Source organism: Zeugodacus cucurbitae, chromosome 6 (assembly GCF_028554725.1).
Source record: "Zeugodacus cucurbitae isolate PBARC_wt_2022May chromosome 6, idZeuCucr1.2, whole genome shotgun sequence".
Lineage (NCBI taxonomy): Eukaryota > Metazoa > Arthropoda > Insecta > Diptera > Tephritidae > Zeugodacus > Zeugodacus cucurbitae.
This window is the reverse complement of record NC_071671.1, coordinates 58,379,204-58,402,507: the sequence shown is the minus strand read 5'-3', so window position 1 is coordinate 58,402,507 and position 23,304 is coordinate 58,379,204. Positions and strand designations below refer to the sequence as shown.

Genomic DNA, 23,304 nt, shown 5'->3' with positions numbered 1-23,304 from the left:
CGACAGCATCCTGATGGCGCAAAAAGAAATTATAAAAGCTTCGACGGCGAGAGCGAGGCGCTTCCACGAATATGCTACCGCTTTTTTGTGACACATTGTATTTGTTGTTGTTGTTGTTGTAGTTGTTGTGAGGTAATTTTATTTTTTTATTTTTTACGAATATCGATTCATAAGTGTGGCAATTTATATGAAGCATATAATACAGAATTATGAGAAAAATATAAATGTAAGTGAGATTTTTTATTAATTTGCTTGTTATTCTCTTAATTTGTATTTAATTTTTTTTTGTTTATACATATAAATGTCCGTTTCACTTTTTTCGAAAATATTGTAAATTTTGCAAATTTTTGACGAAATCTTTTTGGCTTTAGCTACAACACAGGTTACACTGGGAGACAAATGGTTAAATATGCATACACCTAAGATATAAATATTATTATGATTTATATAATACTAAGCTAATATACATATGTTTTAACGATGAAAAAACGCGTATATTTATTTTTGAAAATTTGAGGTTAGGATTTTTCAGTTCGAAACATATTTTTAGTGATCACTAAAATTTTGTTTAACAATGTAACACATACATATACTAGTTATCTAACAAATCGAATTTCATAACTTGACTTCATCTAAATTTTCTGTAATTATTATATATGTTTGTTCTTCTCTTTTTATTTATTTTGCACAAATATGAGTATTTAATTAATTTAATTAAACCCCGAAAAATTGGTTATTTTTGAAATTTCTTTATGCAGCTGTGTTCAAAATAATTAGAGTGTCAATAGAAGTCAATATTTGAATTTCTTATAAAAAGTTGATTTATTTTTTTTCTGTGTTGAAATTGAGTACGAATATGACAGAAATATTGATTATACATATTATATGGCTTTTATTAATATAAAACCGCAAAATCTTTCAATAATGATCATGAAACTAATAAAAAAAAAAGTTCGAAATTTCGTTGTTCAAAAAAATAGTAGTATTTTTTAAAAAGTATCTGAAACATAATTAAATCTTAAAATTTTGTATAGATACAAAAAAATGGGGTTCACTATTTGGTCGAAAAGTCCCTATTATATAAAACTGCCTTACAGGGATGCGGCATAGAGTTGATTAGGGCTTCATAACGGGTTTTAGGTATTTCTTCCGAAGAATCCTTCACTATTACCAGTTCTCGATTATTGCATGGTTTGGGTTTTCTGAATATCACCCCACAGGTTATCTATGGAATTGAGGTCGGACCAATGCGCAGGCCAGGGCATGACCTTCATCCCTATGATACGAAAGCACTCCTTGGCTAGCCGACTTGTATGTTTCGGGTCATTATCCTGCTGGAAGACCCATTTCAGAGGCATTTCGTATTCAATAAAAGGTAATATGGTGTTGTTCGAAATATCAACGACATATGTATTGATCCATGCCGGTGTAGATACGATATATGGGCCTAGCACCATACAAATAAAAGACAAGCCCAAAGTATTATTTTTGATCCTCCACGTTTTATCAGTCTTCGGTGAACGATGCACATACTGCCTCCAAAAGGAACGACTTTACTTTTATCTATCCATAATATATTTCGTCTCTTTTCCAATTTCAATAAGACTCTAACACACACACTACTATTATTTTGAATACAACTGTATGTAAGGTCTAATATAAAGAAATCCATAATTTTGCATTAGATTGAAACATGTTTTGTTTTATAGCATAGTTTGAATGCTCCGATCACGGTCAAACAGTTCTATAACTTCTTGGGATTTTTAAGATAATGTAGTAATAATGTCACTATCTGAGGAACCCTCGTCCTTATTGGTAAAAAAACGAGGACAGTTGATCTTGGGAGGGATTTACACCAGCAAATCATTTGCCATAGATAGAGGAACGGGTAGTAATCACTTAGTGATAGTCTAGACTATAAGGTGAACGTATTGGAACCTCACAACTTCTAGCGAGTCACTACCGATGCGATTAGCCTAGTGTTGTACCGATAGGACACAAATTTTTCTCCTATTGGTCTGGTGTCCATCTTTGACACATGCTCAAATTATATTGAGTTAAGTAATCCCAAATATGTCGAGGCCAAAATAGAACTTTTTCGATTCAGAGCTGTCCAAAAAAAGTTGGGGGTCTTGATTTTCAAAAAAAAAATTATTATAAAAAATCTTGATTAGAAAAAAGGTTGGTTCGATTACATACAAACATGCGGGAATTGCACATTCCATTTATGAATAACATGTTAAAATATAATATTTTAGAAAAAACTGGGATACAATGTTTACAACATCCAAATATAACTTCTATATATTACAAAACACACGAGAAGTTCTTTAATATTTTATTAAATATAATTTCAAAAAATTATTCTTTAATATTTTGGTTGATTCCAGAGACCTATAAAAAATTAAAAATGTATTCAGAAAATTTATACTAATAGGGAAAATGCTTTAGTGATGGTCTAAACGCAATAGAACTCTCTGAATTCTTTGTTGAGTGGAAAGTATGGAGCATCATGTGAATTTAATATAATAATTTCAAAAGAAGTTTGTTGCTTCGGGATATATTATTTTAAAATCTGTTTGTAATGCTTAAATTACTAAATATTATTACCAATAAAAAATACAAATAAATCAAATAATATGGTAATTCACCTAACCTCAAATACTTAAGAACTTAAGAACTCAGTTGTTTGAGTATAATTTAGCTTAAATATAATTGAGACGCTTAAAAAAGAATCTTTCAATAAAAATACCGTTTTGTTACTTATGAATAAAGTAATTTTATACTTAATTGATAAATATAATTAAAAAAAAATATTTAAATTAAATACTTATTTAATTTAATATTTTAAAGGAGTAAATTAACTTAAATTATATATCATCTTACTTCCTTGAATTTTTATCCTCTTTTGTATGAGCTTCCATTATTAATGCTTAATTTTCCTATAGATAACTTCACAAACTTTAAATAATATTTTATTTTTCGCAGCGTTGCTTTTACCGTTGCTTGTTTTTTGCGCCTAACAATATTCAAAATGAATTTTCAAAATTTTAAAAGTGACGAAAATTCATTTTGAAGATCGTTAAGCACAAAAAATTCATTATTTTTCACTTCAAACGACTTTTTGTTGTATTTTTTGTTACTTTTAAATACAGATATTCAGCGCTGGAAGGTGTTGTATGTATTGCAATTAAGCTCAAGCGCTGAGCGTGCGAATTTGTAAAGAATGATAGTGAGAGTGTTCTAGTAAAGTATTTAGACGGATGTTTCAGGGAGTTAACTATTGTATGTATTGATTGTTTTGGTAGTTTTGAGGGTTTTCAATATAATTTTCAATGAACTAACTAATATTATACTAATTTTTGTATGTAGTCAAGTGTATTTGGAAATTTTTATGCAATTTTTTTGTTCGTCACTACAAGCATAATTAACTATTTTTCTTCACTTATTTTACAGCACTAGAGAGATTTCTAATATATATAATATAAAAAATAAATATAATTAACTGAGAAGACAATAGTTTAGGCCACTACTTACAAATTGTACTCATCGAATTTGTTTACTTTTCTGTATATTTATGTACTATATTTGTTGTTTTACAAACTGTAATAATTGCAAATTGTTGTTAAATTATTTTAAAATATTTTCCAACGGCATAAAAATAGTATGTAGAATGAAACATTCGATGGAAGTTTCTTGAGAGAATATTATATGAAATCAACTGATATACAAATGTTTGAAATGAGTGAGTGAAGAGAGAGAGAGAGAGAGCGAGCGAACGAGCGTGAACATTTCGATAGGCAAATAGTACATTTGTAGAACGCTAGATGACAAATGAGCGAATGCAATTAATTAATGTAAATATGTATTGAAAATAAAGTGAGACCAATTTTTTTTATAAATTTCATTTCAATTAGTATGCTAAATGCGCCTACAAAGTAGTTTACTTGATTTGCATTTCATATGAGCTAAATAATTGCGAGATTTATAAGATTTTTGAGTATTGAGTACTGAGTTAGATACATGTTATGCATTTTAGATTATTATTATTTGATTTTTGGCTACACACTAGACTATATGTAGTATGTTGTTGTTAGACTACCGCCTACAATTACCTCTTTCACAATCATTGTGATTTGCTAATAAATCTAAATCACTTGACTGTGAGCCACTTTGTAAAACGTTTGAGACCATGTCTGCTAGCAATGACTCATATGTTAGGGAGAGACAAGAGGACATTCTAGAAATAGGACTTAAGACACAAATTTACAAAGTTTTTTTTCGTTAATATAAAAACAAACAAAATGCTGTGGCATAATATGGGGTGGCTAAGTAATTGTAAGTAATATAAGTAATTATAATTGTATTTAGTATAAGTATTTGTATTGGTTTCGTCAAAAATTGCAATGCAAACTGCATTAATTTTGTGAATTTTTTCTTGTTTTTGTTTTATAATCACCAATTGTTGAATAAATATTTATGGTTTATGTGTAGGTAATGTAATAAGTACCGCTTGCCAAGCTCCTCGCTTTGCTGTTTGATGTCTTTCACCACATCATCGGCGCCAGAGACCAACATTAGCGGCAGATTTAGCCAGGGGCCGGCCAGTTCGCTTAGATCGGAGGCGTCAGAGGCGCGTGAAGACTTGCGTGAGGATGCGCGGCTGGAGCATTGTGTGCCACGACGACTGACCTGTAATTCGAAGTGGAGAGTTTTGTGTATTCGAGTTCTTTTTTTACTTTAGATGGGGTTTATAACGCACTTGCAGATGGAAGAAATTGAGCGCTGACAGTTTGGACTGCCATCCGCCGGGGCTTGATGTCTGCGTCATGCTGTCACCCGAGTTTGAGCGTTCCTTCTCCTTCTTCATGCTGTATATAAAAAAAGGAATATTTAGAATGGGAATCGACCACACTAAACAAAAAAACTATTCTCTACAGCTTCAAAGTCACCACCGACTTAATAATAGTCCTCTAACGTCCTCCTCGGTCATCAACAGGGAAGCTGTCTATCCATTCATGATAGATTTTCTTTTGTAAGAAAGGATTTTGAAGCTGTGGCTCCTCCGACTTACCGTTGATATTCACGCCAGGCATTCTGTATAGTTTTGGCCGCCTTCTCCTGACGCTTCCATATACGTGTCGACGAAACAATTTCCAACTCTTTGCGCGTGGGGAATTGCTTCTTGAATTTCACGTCCATTTGTTCCTGCAACTGCTTAAAGTTGTCCGTCTCCTCAACATGACCCAACACATGTTTGACTAGTGCGTGTAATATATCAAGGCAATGAATTTTATTACCCCTCGATATCGGCAAATTGAATGAGACCAACGCTACAGTGTTGGGCTTCGAAATGCCAAGCGGTGGATCGAGCGAGGCAATGAAATCCGAAAGTTGACCAAAGTGTATGAATTGTGTAGCGTGTGGGTCGTATCTGTAAATAGCGGTAATATAAATAATAAACAGTATATTATGTGAGTGCATGTACCATCTCGAGTGAGTGAAAATTTGAGTTAAGTTAAGTGTTGAGTATGTGTAATACTAACTTGGACCATCTGATATAGAACATTTCCAAATCGTCTTCGACAATACCGATCTCTTCCTCTTGATGTGCCTGATTGAAATTCTCCAAAATAATTGCAATGTACATGTTAATCACAATCATATAACTGATTATAATGAAACTAGTAAAATAGGTGATGGCCAGAAGTGGATGGCCGCAGTCTCCATTTGTTTGCTTATTGAAGAAGGGATCGCAATCGGGTGGTTGAATCATCAGTGATTCCAGCACATCATTCCAACCAGCGGAGGTCATTAGCCGAAACAACAGCTGCATGCTGCGTCCGAATGTCTGAAAGTTCACCATATCATCTAAGGCGCCCTGCAGCTTAACATGGCCGAACAGTGACATGCCCAATATAGCATAGATGAAGGTGATCAATCCCAGTAGAGCGCCAATATTAAATAGCGCCGGCAGTGAGACAACTAAAGCGAACAATAGTTTACGTATACCCTTGGCCGCTTTAATAAGACGCAGTATACGACCGATGCGAAAGACGCGTACCACACGCAATAGGGTTGGGCTGATGGGCAAATCGATCATGATATCCTCCATGAGGATGCCGAAAATTGAGGCGAGTACAAGTAGGAAATCGAATACGTTCCATGGCACAGTAAAGTAGTGATAACGCAAACCGATGATCTTGACGATCGCCTCTGTTGGGGGGAGGCGAAACGAAAAACGGGGGATTTTTAGTGCAACAAAGTGGTTTGAGGGTATACGAAAACAAAAAAAAAAACACACACAAAAAACATTTGAGTAAAACACACAGTTATATTTAGAAACATGCAAGTGTTAGTAATACTAGATTCTCTAACGTTTACATAAAAGTTTTGACGCTACTTACCCAGACCAAAGACGGTGGTAAAAAATGCATTGCTTACTTCGAGTATGAAAAACACAGAATGCGGTTGATTGTAGTGCTCGATACCCATTGTTAACATATTTAAAAAAATCAATACAAATATGGCTATTTCGAATCTGTGTTGTTGTTGTTGTTAATCATGTTATTATTGCAGTTGCAATTGTTGTTGTTTTTAGTGTTTTTGTTCAGTGTTGTTTTTTTTATTTTTATTTTGCAGGCGTTGTTGACAGTTATTACAATATTTCAAGTGTTTGTTGTTGTAGTTGTTGTTTCAAGTTGTGACGTTTACATGTAACGTTAGCCGTAGGGAATAGGGGGGAGAAGAGTTATCGAAAAAAGTACACATTTTAGTCATACTCATTTGTAGGAAATATACATTGTTAACTGTAAAATTATTTACATAATCAAAAAAATATATTTTATAATTATTATTGTTTATAAAAAAAAATAATTTTATTAAAATTAAATTGCCGTAATTAAAAATGTATATAAAAATTAATATTAAACATTGTGCGAGTTAAAAAAGCTTTAATACATATGATATTGAAAAAAAAACTGGAAATGTGTCACGTGTCTAGCACTACTGAGATATTAGATGAGTCGGTGTGTTTATAAGTATTTTAGAAATTTTATATACAAATATGAATGTTCCAAAAAGTAAATAGAAAATCTACTCTATTAATTTATCATACTTTAATCACTATTATAATCATGCAATGGTTCTCTTGTCTTAATATTTTGGAAGACTAAAGATACATATAGTTATTTAAAATCGATGTTATTAATACAAAAACCTTGGCAGTAATTCCGTTTTCCTTGAATTTCATAAAAAAGTGAATCAAATGAGTAAAATATTGTAAGTGGGCTGGATCGGAATTCAGCATCACAAAGAACCGCGCTTCAATTGCGTAAGTAGTATGTATTCTCGTGTTCCACGTCGCTAGGATCAGCCCGGAAACATAACTACTTCTTCGTTTGGCGATCGTCAGAAATTAGCTTATACTAAGGTCAGGTATTCTGACGAGACTGCATGCATCTTAAAAGACCGCGAAGTAATTTCCAGTATGAAATTTGTGCAAGAAAAAGCTGTCGATTCAATGGATACTCTCTCCGGACTACAAACACAAGCCATCAGGTACATACCAGAGTCCGAAGCGTTGCACTTTACTCGTCGAATGTCGAGGCAAAAACTATCCTACATCGACTACTCCCGACAAACATTTTTGTTGGTTCTCAAATTGAACTGCATTTGAGAATTAACCCTAATATCAAATCTGAAACGTTTGTTCTCAAATACATCTTAATTTGATAACATAGCCGTTCTGAAACCAAAAGGCACATTTTTATTATGAAATTTTACTTTGTTCTCAATTTGAGAATGTCAAAATCTCAAATATGCAACGAGCATGGTTTTTCTCAAATTATAAAATGATGATGAAAACAAATTTGATGAATAGCCTTTGAGAAACGTTTGAGAAAATGTTGTCTTTCAAATAGCATAAATGTTGAACTTGGAATTGAAAATATTTTCTCCAACGCGTGAGAATTTCAATTCCAATGTTGGTTGGGCCTGGAGAAAGGCTATTATATGACCGTTTCGACAGCGAATTGTTGAAAAAATTGCGCAATTTAGCAAGAAGAAAAAAGTGTTTGTACTTTCTCTATGACAAAGGCTCTCACCTCGATTCATCATGGCCAAAATTCGTAATGGCCAAATCGATTAAATTAGCTACGAACTACTGCTCCATCTAACCTAATCGCCATATTTCCCCCTTTTGAAATTCGTTGGTTTCAAAACTTAAAAAAAGTCGCTCGCTGGGCAGAAAATTGAGTCGAATAAACCTCCAAAAAGGTATTAAAGAATTTTTAGTATCGCTAGTTCAAGTAACAAGTTATAAATATATTATTATTTCCTTCATAATTCACAATCAAAAAATCCATTAATAAATTAATTTTCCTCTTCTCATTTATAGACTTTATGGTCCTCTGTCAAGTACTTACTAATTGAATAAGATTAATTGAGTGTGTATAAGAATTAATAGCCATTTCACACAGGCGGAATTGATCAATTAAACGGCTTTTGTTCGATTAAAGCGCTGATTTAGATCGATAAAAACGAAAAGTTTTGTATTAATACATTAATTTTTAATCGTTTACAAATCGAGCTGGAACTGGAATGTAACCCTTCGGATTGTTGTATACGCTGTATATTTTGTTATGGTTATTGATAAAATAGCGATCAGCTGATGAAACTTACCAACTTCTTATGAACAGTAAAAACAAAAATGTATAAAAGTTGTTCTTTAATCGAGTAGCCGGCTATGCGAAAGGCAACTAGTGGTTTATCAATTATAATCTTATATTTTCGAAATTTATTTGGCTGTGCGAAAACGACAATGAATATCATCCACTCAATTTACAACTTAATTGTTCTAGACTAATGAACTTACGGAAATTTAGTAGTTTACAGTGCTTAGCAAAATAACTATAATATACAGTTAATTATAAATTTAAATTAAAGAAATAAAAATTAGTTGTGCTAGAATTAATACATTCCATATTTATATATATGTAGTTATATGCACATCTATCGAGCAGAAAAACAAAAATGTTATTGCAAAATGAAGTGAGAAACGGCAAGCGGCAATGCAAAGATGACGATGGGATTTTCACAATGAACGGTGCACAAACTTAATACGTTTAAAGGTAAATAATCTCCTGATAGAAATGAGATTACGTAGTTAGAAAGTGTTACATACAAACATACTGAAGGGGTTGTGAGACTACAAATAAAAAATTATTTTTATTCTTTATTGGAGCATACTCCTCTTGGGTAAATTTACATACGCAGGTTACGTTCGATGCAATACATTTACAGGGTGAGTCAGTCAGTTGGTACAAGCACAATTTCTTTAATTTACATACAAACGACACTAATATTGAAAGTTATATATTATATGAGAAATCAAACTATATTCATTAGATATACGCAAGTATATACGAGTAAGTAGTACTAGATAGTACATAGCATAGTAGCTAGTTTTAGTTAGAGTTTTGGGGTCTTCCACTACGCTTACAGTGCTCCCTTGAATTGGGAGACTACAAACTGTAGAATACACCGCAACAATGGCAACACAAGTAATGCCAACACGGGCGGCCAAATGCGCGAAGAAAGCAAGTGTTTAAATAATTTTATCACCAAATCAATGCGAGCAATCAGCTATATAGACAGCTAAATTGGTTTGTGGGCGTGTAGTATGGAGCTTGGAGCGAGCACGATATTGCTGCGAAAGCAAATAGCGTATTTTAGACGTGTCTATTTACAGTTATGAATGTACCTAAGGAAGTTTGTATGTAGCGTATGTAGATATTTATGTGTGTACGATGAACGAAATTGTAACACTTTTACCAAAAAATTGAAGAAAACCACTTTGAAAGATTATAAGCGGTTACGGCGCAATTTTTAAAGTTTCTTCACAAAAATCAAAAAAAAAAATATTATCTATAATATATATGTTAGTATGTAAATGACTTAAACAGTTTAATGCTAGTGGCAGAGTTAAGTATCTGTTTAGAGAACGAGAGAGAGTGAGAGATAGAGATAACTTAAGAGAAGCAAGTATTTGAGTTACGAGTAGTTTGTAAGCAAATTTTGAGCAGATTGAGTTCATTCCAAATTTTTAAATAGATTAAACTATAGCAGAGTTCCTAAAATATTTAGTTAAATATTTTTGTATTTAGAGCGACTCATCAGAGAGAGAGAGAGAGCGAACGAGACAGTTAAAAGTCGTGTGAGTGAATTGTATGCATTACTAGTTGGTGTAGTTAAATGAGTTTTTACTGTACTTGAGCAATACTATGGCAAATAGCGGCAGCTTAACTGAACTAAATGTTTGTGAATGCAAAAGCGTATTGAAAAATATATGTAAAATATTAAAAATTGAAAAGAAAAAACTTGAAATTGTTTAATAAAAAAATTTTATAAGTAATAAAAAATGTTGTATTAAAAAAAAGTTTTTATTATAATTTTTTAAAAATTAATAATTTTTATATATAATAATTTTTTTTTTTTTTATAAATGTATATGTATGTATGTTAAGTAGTTAAACATAAAATGTCAACTTAAACTGAAAACTGTACGTAGTTACTATTTTTTTTTTTTTGTATAAATCATACTTTTAGCATTTGATCATCATTACCTTCTCGAATTTGATAAATCATAAAACATTGCTAAAAAATGATTTATTGGTCGCTTAATGACTTTCTGTGGTTTTTTTCGTCCCAACTTTTTCATGGCGGTGTAATAGTGTTTTTGAGATTCGGTGAGAAACATTTCCAACACTCCTCCTTCATACTATGGAACGATGAAAGTAGATTTTTCTTTTTTAATATTTACATATAAACACAGTACATTTTTTCTTTTGCTCTTAAACTAAGTACACATACAGTAAAAAAAAATATGTTGGCAGCGTGTAGATATGTATGTGTGTATTGGTGTAAATTGTTAAGTGTATTATTTTCAGAAAACATTAATACATATGCACATTTATACACTGAACGTAAAACAATAAATTTTGTGAAAGAGAAAGTACTTTTCGGTAAAAGTTGCCACACTTGCCGAAAAGTACTTTCTGGTAAGTGAGTTTTATTTAATAATTTCAATTTCATTTTTGTTTTTGTGTTGCGAGTAAGTTTTTTCATAATAATAAGTATTTAAAAAAAAACTTCAAACAAATATTTCTCACAGTGTATTTGTGTAAAAAAATATATATAAATAGCTTATCTGCACATAGTACACATATGCCTAAATGTGCTGACGCTTATCGCTGTACTAGCAAATGGTTTTATTTTTAGAATTATGCTTATGTCAAACCTGTTGTCATGCGCCATGGACCCGCAAACACTTACCTTCTTCTTGAGCATATTGAAATTATCGATAATAACTCCAATGAATAGATTGAGCGTGAAGAATGAGCCGCAAACAATGAAGATCACAAAGTAAATGTAGGCATAGAGATTCGCTTCGCGTTGTGGCTGCAGATCGACGCCGCGTGCGTCCACTGCATCGGCCATCACCTCCATCCAACCTTCGAAGGTGGCCACTTGCAGCAGCGCCAGATAGCCCATGCCGACATGATCGAAAGTGATCTTCGAATTGATCCAGGTGTAATTTTGTTTAATGCAATCGGCTTTGTCGTTCACTTCCTGTGGGGTGGTGGAGAGAGAGAGTGTGGAAAAAATTAGAAAAATATATAAATTATTTAAAAAAAAAAATTTTAAATAAAATTAAAATAAAAAATATTTTTTTTGATTAAATAAGTAAAAAAAAAATATTTTTTTGAAATAAAAAACAATTTTTATAAAATTTTTATAACTAAAATAAAAAAATTTTTGAAATAAAAAACAAATTTTATAAATTTTTTTCACAAATATTTAAAAATTTTTCATAAAATTTAATTTTTAATTTTTTTTTATAAAATTTTTATAAGTTATATAAACAAAAATAATTTGAAATAAAAACAAATTTTTTTAATTTCATAATTTTTTTATAAAATTTTTATAACCAAAAAAAATAATTTTAAATAAAATTAAAACAAAAAATATTTTTTTATTAAAAAGTAAAAAAAAAATATTTTTTTGAAATAAAAAGCAATTTTCATAAAATTTTTATAACTAAAATAAAAAAAAATTTTGAAATAAAAAACAAATTTTATAAAATTTTTTCACAAATATTTAAAAATTTTTCATAAAATTTAATTTTTAATTTTTTTTTATAAAATTTTTATAAGTTATATAAACAAAAATAATTTGAAATAAAAACAATTTTTTTTAATTTCACAATTTTTTTATAAAATTTTTATAACTAAAATAAAAAACATTTATTTGAAAAAAAATTAATAAAAAAATTTTATACAAAAATTTTCATAATTTTTTTTCCAAAATTTTGTTTTTTTTTATAATTTTTTTCTTTAAAAAATTTAAGTATTTCTTATGTAAAAAATTTGTTTTTTGTTAGTGTAGTGTATCATATTCATATTTGTTGTTTATGTCCGATTTTATTATTTACTAACCGTCACTGGCAGCAATTCACCATCATCGTCAAGGCATTTGAAAAATTTACCACCGAAAAATTGTACACCCATTATGGAAAATATCAACCAAAAGACTAAACAAACTAAAAGTACATTAAAAATTGACGGTATTGCATACATGAGAGCATTTACTACAATTCGCATTCCTTGCCACCTGGAATAGAAATAAAATGAAACAGATTCATAGATTTATGGGGGGACAATGTTTAACATATTTACAGATTTTTATTATTATTTTTGTTTTAATTGTAAATCGCTTTATGTTCTCGAAAATCGTTTTGTTTATTTTTATTTTTATTTTATTGGTACTGAGGATAGGAAGGCATTGAAATACATACACACATATTTTGAATTACTTTTGAAGAACACAAATAGCAATTAATATGTAAATTTACACTTACACACACTCAACAAGAACAGTAATTTTAACGGAAAATAAAATTTCAATAAATAATAAATAAAAAAATATTTCTTTTTTCATCGAATTTGAGCTCATTTCATTATTGCATATCGGATTAAAATTTTCAAAAAGTGGTATTTTGGAGTCCATTTTGACTCAACTTTAATTACTCGAAAATGTATTAAAGAGAAGAAAGAATAAGATATCGATATGTTTCTTGTAATCCCTGATGAATATTTCGGCCCTAGAAAACTTGATAGGTCCAAGATGCTCTGGTATCAATCAGCTTTCAGGCGTGATATTTTTGTATTTTTCGAATTAATGTAAAGCATCAAAACAGCTAACGGTAGAATAATCTCGATTAAGTACAAAAGGCGACTCGATAATTTATCTTAAGGAAGGAGAAACTCAGGGAGATTAGACTATAGAGACAACGAGAGACTTTTTAAAGGAAAGATTTTAAAAGGATTATATTCTCGATAGAGTATAATCGACAAAACGACAATTTAAAAGGATTTTCAATAGCAAATACCATTTCATCATGAGAAGATATATGATCCAAGAACGAGTCGAAATTATTAAAATTTACTACCGAAATTCGGAGTCAGCGGCCTCAACTTTAAGAGTGCTACGTCCAATTTATGATCGTCCTATCAGATCGACAAATGAGTGTCTAGTGGAAAAATTTGAATCCACAGGCACAGTGCAAAATATGCCCGTGCCAGTGAGACAAAGAAATGTCCGTAGTGTCGAGAATATTGTTTGCGCTAACCCTTCAATTGAGGAAGATACAAATCGGTCTCTCACACGTCGTCTCAAGTGTTGGGCATTTCTGTAACGTCGTTGTGGCGAATTTTACGAAAAGATCTTGGCCTTACAAGAGCAAATTGACCCAAGAATTGAAGCCGCTTGACCCCCAGAATCGTCGTATGTTCGTGAATTAGACTAAGCAAAAACTTGAAAATGATCCGGATTTTCATCGAAAAGTGAGGGTTAATTCTGACTTCGTCAATTAGCAAAATATGTGTTATTGATCAGTTAGCAATCCACACGTACTCCATGAGTCATCATTACATCTTGAAGAAATTAAGGTTTGGTGCGGCTTATGGGCCGTACTTCTTCCGGCACGTTACTGTGAATGGGTATCGCTACCGCTCAATGATAATCGAATATTTTCGGCCCAAATCGGATGATATGGATTTGGATAATACGTGGTTCAAACAGAACGGCGCCACAAGCCACACAGCGAATGTCACAATCGATTTATTAAAAACCAATGGCCCAGTCAACTGGCCGCCCCGGTCGTGCGATTTGACTCCGTTAGAGAATTTTTTCTTTGGAGCTACGTTAAGTCTATGGTCTATGCCAACAAGCCAGCGACGATTAATGAACTTTGAACGAATATCGTACGCGAAATTGCAGCAATATCGTCCGATTTATGCCTTGAAAACCGTCGCAAATTGGGTTCAGAAGAAATCGAGTACCGTACATAATGGCATCGAATGTACTTTCACAAAAACAAATCAGACGCTACAGAGAACGAGAGACAGAAGCAACAATAAAGCTTAACTTTTTCGCCCCAAACACCTCGAAACTAATTTTCAAAAATAAAATTCAAATAATTTACTGTTTTTTTACAACAATTAAACAAAAAAAGCATGCAAACAAATAGGGTTAGTAATTATTTGACACTAATAAAATCAAATCAATATATTCATCAAAGGATAGCAAAGTGACAGGGAAAGTGGTGTTTGGTGAAAGGAAAACTGTTGTATTTTGTGGATCTTGTGCCGTACAGCAGTACAGTGAGTACAATTAAGACATACACATTAACCGGGAGTGGTGTAGTGCAAGGTGCGGACTTGAAGCCAATAACGGTTATAATTACTATGTAGGATAACAACTGTCTACTACAATTACTGAACATGAATTTTTGGCTAGGCGTTGACACCGATACGGAAGGCAAAGTGTAACACGAATTGCTCTGTGTTTGCAGCACAAAAAGTTGAGGATGATTTTGATTTTTTTTTTTTTCAAATAATAATTGAAAATTTATAATATTTTTTAATTTTTTTTTAAATTAATTTATTTTTTAATAATTTTCAAACTTTTTGTGTGCAAATACAAATGTACGCAAATTTAAAAAAAAATATTTTTCACATTTTACTATGATTTGGGTACAATTTTCAACTTCTGATTTTTAGCATAGTTAGTTACTGGTGGCCTAGCAGGAAGTACAGGTTGCACGGTATTTGGTTTTTGAACGGTGATCTTCAATTACTTATTTACTCAATAACGGATTATTATTCATTACAACTACAGCCAATACATTTAAGTGATTTTTTTTTTTGCTTCTTTTTTTGTTTTTTACTTAAGTAGTGAGCGCTATACGGTACTTTTGGTGTGGCTTTAGTTACTTATTTATTATTTCTATTCGAAATTCATAAAGAAGACGAGATTGTATTAAACACTTTCAAATAGTATTTTATGCTATTTCATTATTTTTTCTCAATTAAAATACAGTAAGCAAGTTGGAAAGCATAATTTTTTTTTGTAAAATACAAATATATTGTATGTAATAATATTGAAAATTAATAACGGTACAAAAAATGTGCATACAAGCTTGTACAAAGACAACATTGTAAGAAATTAGTGTTGTTGTAATATGTATGTATGTATGTATGTTAGTAATAGTTAAATGTATATTTAGCGAAAAAAGTTATAAAAGGCAGACTGAAATCTGAAAGTAGAAAGTTGATGCAGAATTATATATAATATTAAGGATTTAAAGAAAATTACACAATTACCAAAATTACATCGATAGTTTTTTTTATTTGAGCAACATTAGCATGGAGCATGCCAAATATATGTATAATAGTATGTATAGCACGTAAATAGCGTTAATAGATTTAATAGTTTAAAAGAATACACATTTAAGAGCGAAAATGTTTAATTTTCAAAAAAATTAAATATGAAATTTGCTTAACAAAAGTACCATCATTTATTTTCGTAAAGCAAAATATCGGATCGCCACAACAATAAGCTTGCTTACGTATTTCATTTGTACACCGTATAACTTACCGTGATATGGCGCGTAGCGGACGTAAAGCTCTCAATGTGCGTAGCGAACGCAAAACCTTGAGATTCTCATTCTCCTCAATGAGCAATGAGAATACGGAGACCTGCGCGGGAGAGTGAGTACATTAATTTATAAAAATAAAATGTAACTTCACTCAATTTGCTACTCACGAAGACTATAATGAAATCCAATATTGTCCAAAAACTCGTAAAATATTTGGAAAACCCCAACGCTAGCCATTTCAAAACCATTTCAACGACAAAGATCAGACAAAATGAGAAATTCGTCCAATAGAGTATACGCTTCAGTGTCTTATTGCTATCCAAGTAGATGTCCTCGAAACAGAGTGTGATGCTCGACGCGAATATGAGCACTAGCACAAACCACTCAAAGGCTGGAGTATCGACAACCGCCAAGACAGCCGTCCTTATGCGTGTCCAATGTTTGGCGCTCTTCGTGTCCATGCACGACATGAACCATGGACAGCGGAAGTAGAAGCTGTAAGGAGATATTTTTTGGATTTTTCATTTATGATAGAAGTGATAGAGCGGTGGTGAAATGGTAAAGAGAAGAGAGCGCAAAGTTGTTGAGAGCGAAAAGGAGAAAAGTTAGTTATGGAGAGAGAGAGAGAAAGAAAAGGAAATATAAATTTAAATTTAAAAATTGCATTATTATGAGATTGTTTAAATTTTTTAAATCGTTTCCAATTAGCACTTAAAAATATAAAAATATACATGTTTTGGGCAAAGGTTATATAAAACATATTCATCGGTTGGTATTTTCGAAAATACTAAAAAAATTTAAAATTCTTATATATTTTCAATAAAAAAAATATAATTTTTTTAACAAGTGGCAACCCTCCAAAAATTATTTCCAACCAAAATCTTATTCGAAAATACTATAAAAATATCAATATATTTATATCTTCTCATTAAAAAAAAAAATTAAATGAAATAGGTGGCAACCCTCCTAAAAGGTTTTCAGCCACAATCTCTTTAAAATCCCTTTAACTTGGTACTATATTGCAGTATTTCTTTATTTTATAAAATGATTTAAAATTTATAAACAGGTGGCAACCATTATAACGGAACCTTTTCTATACAAATTTAGTTTGATGTCCATATAGTAAAATTTATATCATTTAAATTAAATAAATTTAATTATTTATATTTTTTATAAGATGGCAACTCTACGAAAAATTAAAAATTAAATAGGTGGCAACCATCCTAAAAATATTTTAAACCTTGATTTCTTTTAAAATTATTTAGTTTGATACCCATATTGTAGTGTTTCTTTATTTTATAAATTGGCTGAAAATTTATGAACAGGTGGCAACTTTTATAACCGAAACTTTTTAAACGAATTTAGTTTAATGTTCATACTATAAAACATATTTTATTATTATTATAATTTTTTTTAATTAAATTTAATTTCCTGCATTCTCAAATATGGCAACCCTTGAATTTTTTTTAATTATACTATAACTTTCTAAACCTACGTAGTTCAAGAGTCATATTGTAATTAATCAGCGCTTTTTATTTCATTTAACTAATATTTTAAATAAAATTCCTAAACAGGTGGCAACACCCATTTAAATTTTCTTCAACCGTTAACTTAAAAAACGTTAATATACTTGTTAGCTCTAGAGTTCTATCATCATCTTAAGTTCTACTCATACTTACTGCTCGTAACACTTCTGCGGGAAGCAATCGTCTGGCACTTTCGGTGTTTTCGATTGTCCGAAACTTGGAAAAGTCATGGGATCATTGTATGCTCCCTGCGAGTTACGTCTCCCACCTACTGTGAGATCGTCTACGTAGGAGACCAGACAATGCCATGGTTTTTCTGTCAAACGCGAGAACGCCGACTTCTGTGTTGGTTCGGCGCTCTCCGCAACCATAGCACCGCTCGCAGATGGGCGCGCATCCGGCACGCAATAACCTAGTGCCAGTACCGAACTGGTATCGGCTATGCCGCCACCGCATGAACTATGCGATTCAGTGCGTGTGGATTGAAAGGAAGCGGCTTTGTCTAGAGTCGATTGAGGATGCTCGGCGAAGCGTTTGGCGCGCATATCGCCCACATCGCCGGCAGCCCTTGGGCGGATGGTCGTGGTGGTGGTGGTGGTGCAAGTTGTGGAAATGTTGGTTCTTGTTGCTGACGGAAGTAATTGGTGTTGTGATGGTAGTAGTAGTGGTGGTGGTGGTGGGTCATGTATTTTCGAGGCGTGGTAATGTTGTTGGTGCTCAGTGAGTGCCGCTAGCGGCGGCGTGGTCTTGATTGAGGATATTTGTGCTAGTGTTGGCGGTTCGAGCTGCGACTTGAGCGATGTCGGTGGCGTTGGTGGTACAGCCACACCGGACGATGACAATGAGCCGGCATCACCACGTTGATTACTCTGTTGACGGCTCAATTGTTGCTTTTGTATTAGCAAATTCTCATATGAATTGGTGCTTTTCAATGAGAGGCTATCAAGTCGGATGGCGTCTGTGGTGAGGCACTTGCGTGGCAATTTCTCCGACTCCATGCGCAGCGTTGATATGGGTTTCTCCTCTTCAGGTACTTCATCGACACGTTCGATGAGCGATAATCGCTTGAAGCGATCAAATTGTGCCGCAAACTGATCGCTCTTGTGGCGTGCAAATGGCGATTTTGCGGCCGCTGTCACCGTGGCGGCCACAGCCATCGATTCGATGGTCACGAATGGCGCATGTATTTGATCACAGATTTTGCGTATTTCATTTGATATGCTAAAGTCTTCGTCGATCTTCCGTTGCTTCTCAAGGCTGCGACGCTTTATCTTCACCGAATTGCGATCGGTGCTCGTCAGTAGTGGGTGTTGGCGACGCGGCACGGTCGATAGGTCATAACTATCATAAGGGTTGAGTGGGTGTACAACCTCATCAGCGGCTGAACGCTCGGAGGCGCCCGTTATGACCGCAATATGATCGAGTATGGCTTTATTGGCTTCGTCGGCGGCAGGCGAGGGTTCTGAGAGTGTGGACAAGCGACGTTCCAACGACGTGGTTGAGCGTTTAATCTCCTCCAACTCTTTCTCGAAACTCTGTATGATATTATCGAACTCGGAATGCTCGACCAACGGCAGCACCTCATTGTCGTGTCCATTACCATTGCTTGACGCATGACTGCCATTGCGACGCTGCTCTATCTGCTGCATTATCGAGTTGGAGATATAGCTTAAATTCGATTTGATGCTGCTGGTCGACGGCTTGCGTTCCTCCTTACGCCCATCGACAATCAGCGAATCTGTGTCGGCATCAACATACGCCGAACCATAACCAACGGTTTCGCTGAAATAATTGTTGCTATTATCCGCATCATCTTGCAGAAATTGGAACAGCTCCTTGTGCTCACAGTTCAGCAGTTCATCGCGCAAATTACCCTGATGCGAGAGCAGCTCGTCGTGCTCCATAGATATGGTGTTCAGCGAGTGACCACTCGAGTGTCGTCGCACACCCAAATGCAAGTCGTCATCAGACTTGAGACTACGCGATGGTATCAGCGAACGCTGCGACTGATCACTCGATTGCGACAAGCGATCCAATGACTTGCGATAGCTGGGCGAACGCGTCAGCAACGACTTCTGATACTGCAAATACGCCTCGTCATGTTCGTCGCTGCAGTAGCGGCGCGACGATGTGTCCTGCAGTGAATCGCCACGCATAAACGAACCGCTACGCTGATCATTCGCATACGGATCGGTGTCAGTCGAATTGTATTGGCCCATAAGGCGTAACTCAATGGACTCGGTGTATGTGGGCTCATCGCGCGAATCGTTGTGTTGGGTGCCGAAACCGGAAGACACTTGATGCAGCAGACGACGTTCCGCTTGCGGATAAAGCGTATTGTAATCGTTGCGACTATTATTGTCTAATTGGCAGGAGCTTGTAGTTGTTGTAATGCCATCGAAGGAGGGCGCTTGCTGCTGTAATTGCATATGATGCAATTGTTGTTGCTGCTGCTGCTGTTGTTGCTGCTGCAGTAGCATGTAGTGTTGCTGTTGTTGCAGCTGTGTGGGCGATTGCAAGTGTTGTTGTTGTTGTTGTTGATGAAGTTGCTGATGCTCGGAAAGCTCATGCTCACTCTCCACACCGTCAACGATCGTGTGCAGCGCATCCTTCAACGGTATTTGAAAGCCGAAATCCGAACCGGACACCGGCCGATTCATGGACTCCTGTGGGTTTTACGAGAGAAAGTGCGGGAGAGAGAGAGAGATAAATTAACAGTTACAATGAGTCTGCCGCGCGACACTCACCTGATAACTCAACCGATGCAGTTTCGTCTCGGTTAACAAGCTCGGCTTTTCGATAACCTGCGCCGCCGCCTGCTGCGCCTCCATGACAATCTGCTGAAACTTGGTCGCATATTTGCGTTCCTTGCGCTCTTTACGCTCCTGTCGCTTCTTGCGTATCAGATCGCGTACACGCTCGATGCTGCGCGCCAATTTCGACTCTTCGCCGACTTCCTATATGTGGGGAATGAGTGAGAGAAGCAATGCTTTAGCGCGAACACAAATTTTGAATATTGTTTTTTGAAGGTTTTGAAAGAGAAGCTTAGGAATTTCAATAAAAATTTTGTCAATAAATTTGATGCTTGCATTGGCGCCAATTTCAAACAGCGTTTCCGCTAGTTAGTACTAACAACAAATGGGTTTTTTAACAATTTTTCAAGGTTGCTAAGCTACCAAACGCGCCAATTGGGTATTTTCGCTTAAATTTTCGGATTTTTTTTGGTTAGTTTTTGGTTATATTTTCTGCAAATGCTACTTAAGGTATCATGCATGCAATATTAATAAATGCATTTTTTTGTTTTAGAAAACTACAGTTAACATTTAGAGTTTTCAAAAATTATACAACCAAATCAAAGAGCAACAACAAAATGCAAGCAATTTTTTGTAAGAATATACTTTATATAAGTTTTAAGGGATTATTATAATAATTATAAAAAATAATTATAAAGTGGTTAATTTATTTTGTTAGTGGGTTGTTGTTTTTTAATAATTTATATTGCAGGAAATTACCTTCTTTTTGAATATCTGTTTATTTTGTGACATACATATACATTTATTTTATTTTTTTGTTTTTTTTTTAGTTTTAAGTGAATATTGCAAGATTATTTTCAACATTTGCGGTTTAAAGGTGTACAAATAGTAGTTGCTCATAGTTTCATTACAACACAAACGTAGCGGCGGGCAGTACATAGTTTTACATATACATACATATGTATTTATTGTATATTATTTAGTCGAACACATTTTGGTGCATATTTTTTTTAGTTGTTGTAGTACATAAATACATAGTTTGTAACATTTATATTATTAAAAAAAAAAATCAAAGAAATTAATAACAGAATTTGAGTGGGAAAAACAATTAATTTTTTAAAAGAATTTAAATTTTTTTTATATTTTTTTGAAATTTTTTTTAATTTTTTTAAATTTTTTTTTGGTGCAAATATTTTTACATTTGCAAAACCAGTTTTCAGTTTTTAATTTTTGAATATTTTAAATTAATTGTTTTTTGTTTTGTTATTATTATTCATAAAAAGTATATATAAATATATTTTTTTATAATTTTAAAGTAGACAGTTTAAGGCACACAAACACACACAGGCATAAAGTTAAAAAACACAGTTTTGGGAAAGTTTATTTTTTTCAGTTTTTTTTTTTTGTTTTTTAAGGCACAAAGTTATGTGGGATCGTTCGCAAGTTATCAACAGTTGAGAGCGGGGAAACACAGACGAGTCGTAGAGAGGAAGACAATAGATAGAAATACATATACATACATATATTTATTTATAGGTTATGTTAAATAATTTGAGTTTTTTGATTAGTATGTATATAATGTTAAGCGGTGATTTTGAGATGTTTCAATATTTTGACGATTTTTTTAAATTGAAAAATTTTATGTTGAATTATAATTTTAATAATATTGCTTTATATTTTACACTAATGATTAACGATTATCAAACTTTTTTTACAAAAAAAAAACATATATTTTTATTTTTTTTTTTTTAATAAATTTTTATAAAAAAAATATTTGTAACTTTTTTATAAAAATTTTTTTTTATGTAATTTAAAATAAATATTTTTTAAATAAATTTTTATAATTTTTTTTAAATAAATTAGTATAAAAAAATGTTTAATAAATACTTTTTTTATAAATAGTAATTAAATAAAAATATTATTTTAGTTATATAACTATTTGTTATTTGAACGCTCTTTCCTTTTAAAATTTCGTTGAGAAAATTCTAACCCCAATTTTTTTTTTATAAAAAAATAAATTATTTTATTATTAAAAAAATTTAAACAAAAATTTTGATATCGACTAGAACAAAAATAAATAATTTAATTTATGTTTACAAAGTATTTCTTAGATTTTTTAGTTGCTTTTTTAAGCTTTGAACTCTTTTCAACTCAAAATATTGAAACAATTGTTCAAATATTAGGCAGCATTAAATGTGTCTGTTATTGTTTATGTAATTTAAGTATTTTCATAAAGTGTTTATGTGTGTGTATATATATGTAGTATGCACAATGCTTGAGTATATAACAGTATTCATAGGTATAAGTATGTAGATATAGTAAATAATATATTTGGAATTGTATGTTTAAGCTGTTGTTTTGTTGTTTTTGTATTTTTATTATAATAGACTTTAGATATTCAGCATTCGTACAAAAAATATAAATGAAGATAATAAAAATATAAATTATATTTAGTGACAAATGTTATGAAGTGTTCAAAAATTTTAAACAAAAATAAAAGTTCAAATAAAGAACATAAGTGTAATTATTAATATTTTTTTATATTTATTTTAATTATTTTAATAATTTAATATCAATATTTTAATATATTAAAATATTTTTTCAATATAACCTCAAACTTGTTATTACATAATTTGTAGAAAAAATATTTATATTGAAATTTAGAGCGCTGAATTTGAGAAATTATCGATACTTATTAATATTAAATTATTATATAACTGTTTTGTAAAATATATGTATATATATTTTTAAAATATAAATAAACTGATTAAGTCATTATGGTACATTAAAATATAATAATATTGAACTAAATAATCAAAAAATATGTATAATGTGTTTCAACAATATTTAAAAGAATAAAAAAATATATAAAAATAATAATAATAAACTAAAAAACTTTTATAATAAACTTAAAAAAAATATTTTTTAACCTCATGATTTGTGCACACTGAATAGAAAACATCAAAGTGCAATTTGAAAATTGAAAAATTACACACACACACACACAGCTAAATTTAAAATATATA

General features: G+C 32.1%; 1 protein-coding gene across 1 annotated transcript in view; it reads right to left on the bottom strand.

Annotated features, from left to right (window-relative positions):
* Positions 1-23,304, bottom strand: part of LOC105218909 (sodium channel protein 60E) — a 265,193-nt gene that overhangs the window by 4,286 nt on the left and 237,603 nt on the right. The window contains exons 17-30 of the mRNA XM_054234121.1: positions 21,038-21,052; positions 20,273-20,482; positions 17,679-20,191; positions 16,167-16,494; positions 15,999-16,099; positions 12,497-12,671; positions 11,334-11,630; positions 10,625-10,779; positions 6,408-6,541; positions 5,547-6,216; positions 5,075-5,434; positions 4,763-4,871; positions 4,511-4,692; positions 4,116-4,252 (exon numbers count right to left, since the gene is read on the bottom strand). Coding sequence (XP_054090096.1) covers positions 4,116-4,252; positions 4,511-4,692; positions 4,763-4,871; positions 5,075-5,434; positions 5,547-6,216; positions 6,408-6,541; positions 10,625-10,779; positions 11,334-11,630; positions 12,497-12,671; positions 15,999-16,099; positions 16,167-16,494; positions 17,679-20,191; positions 20,273-20,482; positions 21,038-21,052 — 5,386 coding nt within the window. The remainder of the gene's footprint in view (positions 1-4,115; positions 4,253-4,510; positions 4,693-4,762; positions 4,872-5,074; positions 5,435-5,546; positions 6,217-6,407; positions 6,542-10,624; positions 10,780-11,333; positions 11,631-12,496; positions 12,672-15,998; positions 16,100-16,166; positions 16,495-17,678; positions 20,192-20,272; positions 20,483-21,037; positions 21,053-23,304) is intronic.